The sequence below is a fragment of the Zea mays genome, chromosome 10 (genome assembly GCF_902167145.1).
Source record: "Zea mays cultivar B73 chromosome 10, Zm-B73-REFERENCE-NAM-5.0, whole genome shotgun sequence".
In the NCBI taxonomy this organism is placed as follows: domain Eukaryota; kingdom Viridiplantae; phylum Streptophyta; class Magnoliopsida; order Poales; family Poaceae; genus Zea; species Zea mays.
The window spans coordinates 80,674,147-80,685,769 of record NC_050105.1 but is presented as its reverse complement, the minus strand read 5'-3'; the positions used below and the strand labels follow the sequence as shown (position 1 = coordinate 80,685,769).

Sequence of the window (11,623 nt, the reverse complement as noted above, 5' to 3'; positions counted from 1 at the left end):
GCTAAACTGAAATAACTCTACCAGAATAGGTAAGCAAGGACAAGATAGACAAAAGCTAGTCAATCCTTAGGTATAAATGTGTAAATGCGGGAAGTGAAATATAAGAATTAGTAGGACATAGATGAGTCAAGGGACACTTGCCTTCACCAACCAGCTGTTGCTCAGGGTCTTCACCTGCATCTCTTTCGGATTCCGCCAACTAACCATTATCTATACGAGTTTAAACATTCATTCCACACATTTAATACAAAAGAACAGTACACCATACAATGGAATGCAATAAAAAAAACAGACGTTCAACGCAGGGCTCACACCTACGGCTAAGCGAGAAAGAGAAAGTAACGGTCGAGGCTACGGTCGGAGAGCGATCACGTTAGATGATTATAAATTAAAATACTCGTTTAAACATAATAGTATTAACTTATCCATCTCGTTAAGGATAACATAAAGTCATGTTCCATATTTAATTATTATAAGCAGATGAAGGTAAATTAAAAGGATTGTCGCGCGGCGAGACACGCGACACAACACTTAAAATGAAATTAAGAAATAAACGACTCGTCGCGCGACAGAGCGCGCAACGAGACACTGGCATTAATTATAAAGAGACGTTAAGCGGCGCACGATGAAACGCACAACAGCATACGTCAACCAAACTGGATTTAAAATGGAACGTCGCGCGACTGGACGCGCGACGCCATATATTAAACAACCTAAAATTAAAATGGATCGTCGCGCGACGAAGCGCGCGACGCAGCACATTAATAGAATCTGAAATTAAACAAATTTATCGCGCGACGCAGCACGCTAACTAAACAGAGTTTAAAATAAATTAAAAAAACAAGAATAAATCACTGCGTGCGGGGGCTGCGCGCGCGTGAACGCGTTGGGTAAACGGGGAAAATGCGAGGTCGCGCAGGCCACGCCGAGGCCACGCGAGCCGCGCTGGGACGCGCGAGGAACCGTGCCGGGGGTCCACGCTGCCGAGGGCAGGGGTCGCGCACCAGGGCCGGGACGGCCGCGCGCGAGGGGGCCAGGGAGCCGCGCCGCCGGGGGCCGAGACACCGCGTGCAGGGGGCCGGGACCGCACCGAGGGGGCCAAAGGCCGCGCGCCGGGGGCCGCAGGGGGGCACACGCAGGGGCTGCAGGGGGCGCGCACGCAGGGGAGAAGGAGGGCGCGCGCAGGGAAGGGAAGGGGAGGGAGAGGGAGAGAGAGGAGAAGGGAAGGGGAGCTCACCTCGGGGATCCAACTCCGGCGATCACCGTCTCCAAAACCTAGGGCACCACGGAGAGAGAGAGAGAGGTTAATGCGCATGAGAAATCAAATGAGAGAAAGGAACCAGGGGGCACGCGCATGGGGAAGGGCACGGGCGCCAGGGGCGCGCGGGCCGAGCTGGGCCGGGCCGGGCTGGGTCGGGCTGGGCTGGGCTGCACCGCGGGTCAAAAATCTGTGGCACGCACAACCACAGATCGGACAAAAATCTGAAACGAAACTAAGCAACGCACGCGATTAAGCACAAAATCAGACAAAGAAATATGATTCGGCATGATGCAACACTCATGTCAACTTAGGTTTTGTTTACACATGACGCGGACACCAGTCGTTATATTGCTTTGAAATTGGGAAGAAGGAGCGAAACGGGAAAAGAAAAGAGAGTAACGCCTGAATTTGGTGAGTAAAAAGAAGAAAAAATTCTACCCTCAAATTTAGGGCGTTACAAACCTATCCCCCTTAAAAGAATCTCGCCCTCGAGATTCAAGGTTGGCCAGCAAAGAGTTCAGGGTACTTGGCCATCAGATCATCTTCACGCTCCCAGGTTGCTTTTTCCTCAGAGTGGTGACTCCATCTGACTTTGCACATTCTGATAGTCTCCCTCCGGGTGACTCTGTCTGCCATCTCAAGAATCTGCGCTGGCTTCTCTATATAGGTCAAGTCCTCCTGGACCTACAGACCTTCCACCAGCAACTGCTCTTCTGGCACACGCAGACACTTCTTCAACTGAGACACGTGGAAGACATCATGCACTACGGACAAACCTTCTGGCAAACTGAGCTGATAGGCCACTTCTCCACGCCTTGCGAGAATCTGGTACAAACCAACATAGCAGGGTGCTAGCTTGCCTTTGACTCCAAATCTTCTGACTCCTCTGATCAGGGATACTTTTAAATAGACAAAATCTCCGCTTAGAAACTTAGCTCTCTCCTCCTTGTGTCTGCATAGCTTTGTTGCCTAGATTGTGCTATCTTTAGATTCTCTCGAACCATCTTGATGTTCTCTTCAGCTTCGAGCAGAATGTCTGGCCCGAACACTTGTTTTTCTCTAGGCTGATCCCATTGCAACGGAGTTCTACAACTCCTCCCATATAGCGCCTGAAATGGTGACATATTCAAGCTGGCATGGTAACTGTTGTTATAGGAGAATTCTGCATAAGGCAATCTCTTGTCCCATCCGGACTGATCTTGCAACGCACAGACTCTCAACATATCTTCCAGGATTTGATTAGTTCTTTCAGTCTGGCCGTCTGTCTGTGGATGGTAAGCTGAACTGAAATTCAGATGTGTACCCAAGGCTTCATGCAGTTGCTGCCAGAAATGAGAGGTGAACTGCGTTCCTCTGTCTGACACTATCTTCTTTGGCACACCATGAAGACAAACGATCCGAGACATGTACAACTCTGCCAACACTGCACTGTTGTAGTTGGTCTTGACAGGTATGAAGTGGGCTGACTTGGTTAAGCGGTCCACCATTACCCAAATGGAATCGTAGCCGGCTCGAGTGCGAGGCAATCCGACTATGAAGTCCATCCCGATTTCATCCCATTTCCACTGAGGAATTCGCAACGGTTGCAACAATCCAACTGGCCTCTGATGCTCTGCCTTGATCCTTTGACAACTGTCACATATAGCCACATGCTCTGCGATCTCCCTTTTCATTCCGTACCACTAGAACTTCTTCTTCAAATCCTGATACATCTTTTCACTTCCAGGGTGTATAGAATAAGCTGACTCATGAGCTTCCTTGAGGATCAACTCCCGAATGGACTGGACATTGGGAACACACAAACGGTCTTTGAACCATATCACACCTTCTGCATCTTCCCAAAAATCTTTACCTCTGCCTTCCAGAATCAACTGTCGAATTTCACTGATCTTCTCATCATTCTTCTGCGCTTCTTTGATTTCCCGCTCTAGGGTAGGCTCTAATTCAACTGTCACTCCTCGCATATTGTTCAGAAATCCGAGGCTCAACCTGTCAAACTCTTTGGCCAACTCATAAGGCATCGGATGAGCGTCCATCATGTTGACTTGCATCTTCCTGCTCAAAGCATCTGCCACTACGTTTGCTTTGCCTAGATGGTAATGAATCTCCAATTCATAGTCCTTGATCAACTCTAACCATCTTCGTTGCCTCATATTCAGCTCCGACTGAGTGAATATGTACTTCAGACTCTTGTGGTCTGTGTAAACATCACATTTCTGCCCATACAGATAATGCCTCCATGTCTTCAGTGCGTGAACCACTGCTACCAACTCTAGGTCATGGATTGGATAATTCTTCTGATGAACCTTCAGCTGTCGGGACGAGTAAGCCACAACTCTTCCCTCCTGCATCAACACGCATCCCAAACCAGTGTAACAAGCATCGCAATACACTGAGAAGGGCTTGTGCACATCAGGTAAGAATAAGACAGGCGCTGTAGTCAACTTCTCTTTCAGCGCTTCAAAGGCTTCTTGGCATTTCTGGGTCCACTTGAACTCAACTTTGTTGCCTAGCAAAGCTGTCATCGGTTTCGCAATCTTCAAAAACCATTCAATGAATCGCCGATAATATCCGGCCATTCCAATAAAGCTCTTGATTCCTCGAGCATCTGTTGGCGCTTTCTAGTTTAGAATGTCTACCACTTTCTTCGGATCCACAACCAATCCTTCTTTGTTTATTATGTGACCCAAGAACAGGACTTCATCAATCCAGAACTCACACTTGCTCAACTTTGCATACAGCTGGTGCTCTCGCAATCTCTGCAAAACCATCCTCAAATGATCTGCATGCTCTGCTTCACTTTGAGAATATATCAGAATATCATCAATAAATACCACCACAAATTTGTCAAGATAATCCATAAATACACTGTTCATCAGATTCATGAAGAAGGCTGGTGCATTTATTAGACCAAAAGACATCATAGTGAACTCATACAACCCATACTTGGTAATGAATGTCGTCTTCGGAATGTCTAAGGGTCGAATCCTGAGCTGATGATAACCTGACCTTAGATCTATCTTTGAGAACACGTTGGATCCTCTCAACTGGTGAACTCATATAAATGAATGTGTTGCTCCAGTATCAAATAACACTTCTGCAATATGGGAGCGAAACGGGAAAAGAAAAGAGAGTAACGCCTGAATTTGGTGAGTAAAAAGAAGAAAAAATTCTACCCCCAAATTCATGGCGTTACAGTCGGCTTGTGTCTAGATGGCATACGTGGGATCCGGACCCGTTGGTGTAGTCTCTAGATTCCTCTTTCGAGACACGTGGCAGCACCGGACCTACTCCTGAACCTGGAGCAGGTCCTGAGGCCAGCGATCCTAACAAACGAGTCTGGTCCCGTGGGCCTGGCTGCTCAGTTCCTTAGCGTGTGGTTAAAAGGCTAACCACGCAAGTCTCTGTCTTAGACACAGTAGAAGACCCCATTTATGGGGTACCGGCAATATTATTTTTGCTCTAGTAAAATGTTTAGCCTCATAAGATAAGAAATGAACCAGAGACAAAACATTAAGCTCTTTTATTGTAGTTTTTTATTTTTAGTAATTGATATGGTAATCCTAAAATTTTAGAAAAATGGTACGAATATGATATATGATTACTAATTTTTGTATAGAATTATATAAATTTTGGATATTAGTAGAAGACATAATTGAAAAGACAAAACGGGTACCAATTAAATCAGTGTCGAATGATCGTCAACTAAAACTGACTAGGTTGTTATTTGTGTGGTTTTTATTAAACTGACTAGGTTGTTATTTGTGTGGTTTTTATTAATTTGAAGGTGCTAAACAACTGATTTTGAAGATAATGGTGTGAAGTTGACCATTCTCTAAAGGTAAGGGGTTATGTAGGCTTAGAGCATCTCTAAGGGATTCTCTATTTTTGACACTTTATTTGACTCTCTATTTACCTTTGAGAAAGATTAAACTCTATATGTCACAATTTATTGCAATAGACTCTCTAATAGACAGACAAGTTAGTTTGGTTAGCTGGAGTGGCTAGCCAAGTTTAGTTAGCGAGAGAGCTAACTTTGAGCCGGATCGTTTAGCGAGTTGATGATTATTTTGATATTAAACAGCTAAAATTTAGCTTAATGGATCATTTGACTAGTGTGTTGGAGATGCTTTTAATTCTTAAAAATAGCTGTTTTTTAATCAGAAAAATTGGACAACAGTTGAGACGGATAATTCAGGGCACGTACAGTGCACAGACGGCTACCATCTACAAGTTTTTTTGAAAAGTACATGCAGACGGATGAATAGACAGCTCGTACAATCACCTGTCTATTTACATCATGTATATATTATTTATAATTCATTTAAGGCCCTTAATGGTTTCTATATGAGATGAGAAGTTCTGGTGAAAGATGCTCCTGTTCGTACAACGGTAGATGAGGCCGTCGCTTGGCATGTGAGCACGAGACGACGGCAAGCTCCTCTTCCTTCTTTTTATTATAGTCCACGTAAGCAAATTTCTGTGACATGGCATCATACAGACGACTCATTTAAGAGCGCTGTACATGCCCTTAGTCTTTTTTTTCCCTCGTAGAGTATTTACGCAGAAGCATCTCCTGGAGACCTGGACTGATGGAAAAAAAGGCCCCATGGCCCATCCAGGCCTGCCTCAGGCCCAGGCAATTTTTTTTTATTGCCCAGTCTAGTGCCTACCTGCCTTCTCTAGTTCTCTCCCCTACACGCCGCGTGCGCGCGCCGTGCTCTCTCTCGCTCGTGGGGACAGCTGCGCGACCGCCGCCGCCCTACGCCAGGCGCCCAGGTCTTCGGCAGTACCTTCGCCGGCGACGAACTAGCACCCACAGGTATGTTCACCCCTTCTCCCCCTTACTTCTGTGAGAAACCGAGCTTCGTAACCCTAACTTGACCCATTTGTCTACTATCTGTATGTGTACTCGGATCTGTTTCTGATCTACTAATTTACAAGTGTTATGCCTACCAACTTCGGGAATTTGCGTCTGGGTCACTATTTGCTGAATAAAACCCTGTGATGAATGTATGTCCTGTATTAGCTTTTGACATCTCCCACTTACATCCAGAAATAATAGTGCCGCTTTGAGGTGATGCTAGTGCTTGTGTCCGGGAGGAATCACTGTTTTTATTATTTCTTGGATTATCGATCATGTGCCAGTAAAGTTGCGTCATTAGTAACGGAGAATGGTGCCAGTAGATGTTAGGCTGATGAATTGCTCTGCTATGCAAGTTTTCTCTCTTTCTTGGCCAGTTTGTGTTATGCGGTAGTATTTTTATTTTTATTATTGGTTTCTGGGCTACGTGAATAGGATTTGCTATGCTCATTAAATGTTTATGCCAGTTAACTATCCTTTTCGATATGTTATTACTCTTCCTCCATTCCCGTTACAGCAGGGAGCATGAAGCCTGTGTTTGAATGCTTATTATACCGTTATGGTCATAAAACGGTTAGCAGCTAGGATCTGCATCGCTTTCTTATAACAAATTCCTCCTTACATCTCGAGCAAGCTGTAAATCTACTTAGTTTTTTTTTTCTTTTTGCGAGGACAAATTTACTGACTTAATAGGCAAGACTGTTATTTAGTTGTGCACAGCCCAATACTGCCTGCAAAAACTGAGGCAAATTCTGGTAGTATGATTTACGAGAGGCAGGCAACCAAGTTTACTCAAATAGTTGATGAGGTGATTACAAAGTGCTGAACATTACTTTTCGCAGCATAGCATATAAAATATTTTCCCCATTTGCTCATATTTCTTAAATTGTAACGCTATTTTTTTTAAAAAAAAAAACTTCCTTATCCTTGGTTACTGCTTGTTTGATTATATTGCTTGCTTGGTGATGTTTATGATAGTTCTCTATTTAGTGCTACGGAAATGTCGATGTGTTTGGCTTTAATTGTTTTATCTTGAACTCTTAGCTTGCAGTCTTGCACCTGTGCTTAAAAGCTGCAATTTTCTTCATGGGCTTTTGCCGTTAGTGATTTTGTTCTCCGGTTATCTGCATCACTAGGAAAATGGCAAGCAGAGCAGGTGGCGATGGCAAGGAAGCCATAAACGAGCAGGTAATCGCCAACACCTACGCCAACATGCGCACCGAAATGAACCAGCTCTACACAAAGATCACGGAGCTGGAGATGGAGGTCAGCGAGCACTCCCTCGTGATGGGCGCGATCGAGCCGCTGGACCCCTCGAGGCGATGCTACAGGATGATCGGCGGCGTCCTAGTGGAGAGGACCATCAGGGAGGTCATGCCTGCCGTGAAGCGCAACAAGGAGGGCCTGGAAGAGGTGATTGCCCGCATGCACGAGGCGCTGGAGAGGAAGAAGAAGGAGATAACCGAGTTTGAGCTCAAGTACAAGATCAGGATCCGGAAGGCTGATAGCGACGCTGAGGATGAAGGCGGCAAGAAGGAAGGCACTGCGCAGGGAGTCCTTGTTGGTCCTGCCGGACAGTAATCTAAGTTGATTAGAGAGACCTGCGTGCTACAAGCTATTTATGCTTGGACCACAGTAAGGTGGTTGTTGCTCCTCTCTGCCAATGTGTGTGTTTAGGGGGTGACGACATGCTTCTGTAGAACCAGCGATTTTGTGTTTAAACTGGAATGGTTTTGACAAGGTGCGATGTGTTTCTGCATTTGTTCTTCAGGTTCAGGTGTTTCGGTTAACCAAATGTATTTCTTGCTTGCTGATAATGATGGCACATCTCTAGTTTCGCAGGGCTGCAGTCTGTGTCTGGAGGCCCCTTTTTATTATCTTTTCAGATAATTCCTCGGAAGTCGTCTTTATGATTATTTGGACTTAACTGGTGCAGAAAATATGCAGTGCTTGGAGGTTGGTGAACTCCTGACAGTTGAGCTGCTATTAATGGTTTTGAGGATTAATTGAGTACTCAACATGTGGAAGATAGTGTGGTGCTCTAGTTTAGTTTGTCATTGGCCATACCTTCCAGTTTCAGCGGAAGCATATAAACGGCCGGAATAATACAAATGAATGTTTCAGCTGTCCCGTCACTCTGCGATTCTGTAGATTGGAGTTGAAGTATGAATTTGAAAAGAAAAGAAAAAAGGAGTTCAAGAATGGCCACACATGTTTTTCGACACTGCTATTCTATCTCTTACGACACGTGTGTTTCTCCCCATCGCTCATACGACCGTTTAAAGCTACAGGCCATTCTGTCTCCTATTCCTGTCACAAAGCATCACCATAGTAGCTCGTTGAGGCACATGTGCGTGTTGTTTGGTTGGTTTACATATTTGTAATGTAATGGTTAATTGATAGTATTAAACAATATTTATTTAAATTCAACCGTAATTAAATATCACACTACAGATTAATACTAGTATATTCAAAGTTATTACCGTCGGTGTTCAATTGTGAATCATTCCTGTTGCCAATTATATTATATTTTATGAACCAAATGTCACCGTAGTGTCGATCTGAGGATGCATATGCGCGAGCTGCATAGGGCACTGACAGGTCTGACTCTCCTTCCCTGCTGGACTTGATGGATTTCTGAGCTCTGTTTATGTTGGATTTTGAGGGAAAAAAACTAAATAGCAACATTGTGGATCACAAGCACAACACCCACAAATCAGCCATACAAGAATCTAAGAGAAAAAACAAAAAAATGTAATAAGGAGGGATTGAATTTGATATGTCTTTCTTAATTGCTTTACATCTCTCTACTCAAATCAATCCACTTGTGACAATTTCTCATATAAAATATACCACACCCTCTATTTAATAATGATAAGGGGGTGTTTGTACTACTACAAGTTCTAGCTCGAGCGTGGATTTATGGTTTATAATATGAATTTGAATAGTTTTAAAAATATATTTCAGGTAAATAAGAAACAAATTGACTTATCTATATGTCATCTAAAGGTTTATAACTTTAGCTTCATAATTTTCCGGGGTATCTAATGATCTGGTTCACAAGTTTTCTGGCAGTCCTAAACACCCCTTTAAGTAGAAAAGCATAGGGGAGGAGAGGCTTGACGCCCTATAGAGACCTCAGTGCAAAAAAAAGAAGTTCAGAAATATTTATAGTTGGATCTCTATTAGTAAGACGGTAGGCATCCATTTCTGCAATATTTCAGTTTTGGAGTATAGTTTTGAAATTTTGAGTATTTTTAGATGTAAAAATATGGAAGGAACATGTGAGTTGGAGGAGTAGAAGACCACAGGGCTGGCTGCCATGATGGGCCTAAGCCGCAGTGGGCTTTATCCGGTCGACTCTCGTAGCTATCTCTTGGGCCACTGACAGGCCCATCCCTTTTCTGGGCTCGGATGGATTTCATTTTGCCTCCCCGGTGAAAGCATCTTCTCCATCTCTCTCTGTCTCTGGGCAAACGAACAACAAGATAATGCGAGCTTTTTAGCAGAAACATAATTTAACCGGAAAAATAAACAAAGATAGATAAGTTTAATATCTGCTTGCGGCTTGTATTTTCTTATAAGAAAAACAAACAGCAACCACGTGTGCACAAGCACGAGTACCTGTAGCTGTCATTTGTCAAAATTGACGTGGGTCATTTTGCGCCAATACTAAATACCTGGCCACGCACGCCCTGTACCTCCGGTCGCCGTTGGCCGAGAAGATAGGGGGAGTGAAAAGACAAAAAAAAAACCATCCTCGGTGGTTTTCGTTGTCGTAAACTATAAACCCTAAACCCTAAATTATTATATATTTAATCTAAAATATTATTTTGTATGATCATATACATAGTGTGTTAAGGCTGTCTATAACAGATTATATAAGATAGAAATTTGTAATGTAGATAATATTATTTGCAGAGTGAAGTTTAAAATATGTGATGAGACTGATGCGATTCGCGCCTTGGTAAATAAAGCGCGCAGGATGGGCCTGGATCGAAATTCTGGTCGGCGGTCGCCCCCATTCCGCGGAAACCTTCCGGTGGGCGGCGGCGGACCGGTGCCGGCAGCCGCTGCTCCGCTCATCGGCTCGTGGATGGAAACGGGGAAAGCAGCGGATGGGAGGGTGGGAGGGAGAGCACGACGACAGCAACAACCGTTGGAAAAGGGAAGGGGCAGGACCACCGGTGCGCGTCACACTCATCACACGGTCACGCATCCGATCATCCATCGCCTTGGTTTGTTTTCTTTGTCTCTTCTCGCCGGCCATCTCCATGGTCCGGGCGCCCGACGCTTCCTTTTTCATGGCCCACTCACTTGCGTTTGCGTCCGTAGAGGCCGGCTCTCCTACTAGCTCCTCGCTCATGCTTTACTAGTTCCTTTGCTTTACTACTACTAGGTAGGCTCGTGTAGTCGTGTGTTTCCTTTCTTCAGCTTTGTCAGGAAATTAAACGCAAACGGCCGGGCACTACTGGTGCCACTGGGAACCATGATGTCATATTTTAGAAGAAAAAAATAACCTTTTTTAAAAACAACATATACAAAAACTATTTTCGAAACTAATATGTTTGACCATGTCATTCCTGACTTTTTAGGGACTCAGCTGAAATCCGATATAGATACCCCATTAAACCAGTGACAGATCCACCATTCAGGCACTGCAGGCTACAACCTAGGGCCTAGGCTGCCTTGCCAGCCAAAAGTACGCCTCAAGTCTAAATATATATACATGTCTTTTTATATAAAATTAGCTATAACTATTAGTACTTGATAATCTCGTCTACGCTGTCTTTAATTCCTAAGTCCGACACTGCATACACCCTAGGCCATAAACATAAATAAAAAACATTTTATTAATGTATAAAAGTTTATAAGATGACAAATATAAAATATAGCCATAAACACTTACTAGTTACTTGATATTACTCTAAAAATATCTTCTAACATTTTGTGTTGCAAAACTTGTTGATTATATCATTTTAATCAACCTCATCCAACAACTTCTCGACACATAAAATCATCAAACCATTTAACTTCTCTTGCGTCATTGTTGACCTCAAATACTTCCTCAATAATTATAATTTTAAGAAGCTTATCTTTGCCGATGCAACCTTCACATGACAGTAAATAATATTTTATAAGTAATTGATTTCAAATTATTTCTACTACTGGGTTTTAAAGAAAACCGCCAAGAGTGTCCTCGTTCTGTGTTCGTTCGCCCCTGAGTATACCATCGTCACTACCGGAATCGGGCGCTTTGCCGAGTGCCTTAAGCACTCGGCAAAGTGTTTGCCGAGTGTGACACTCGACAAAGAGAGTTCGGCGAAAAGTACATCAGCAACGGTTTCTTTGCCGAGTATTTTTTATCGGACACTCGGCAAGACACTCGATACTCAGCAAAGAAAAGCCGTCATCACAACGACTGGTAACGGAGACGGCGCCTTTGCCGAGTGTTCTAGGTGACACTCGGCAAAGATATTATCTTTGCTGAGTGTCAC

The 11,623-nt window shown here is 43.9% G+C and overlaps 1 protein-coding gene across 1 annotated transcript; it reads left to right on the top strand.

Annotated features, from left to right (window-relative positions):
* Nucleotides 1-5,953: 5,953 nt before the first annotated feature.
* On the top strand, nt 5,954-8,013 carry LOC100282755 (prefoldin subunit 2). Its single transcript, NM_001155661.2, has 2 exons — nt 5,954-6,083; nt 7,262-8,013. Exon 2 carries the CDS (start codon nt 7,266-7,268, stop codon nt 7,704-7,706), a length of 441 nt encoding a protein of 146 aa, NP_001149133.1. The 5' UTR covers nt 5,954-6,083; nt 7,262-7,265; the 3' UTR covers nt 7,707-8,013.
* Nucleotides 8,014-11,623: the final 3,610 nt, after the last annotated feature.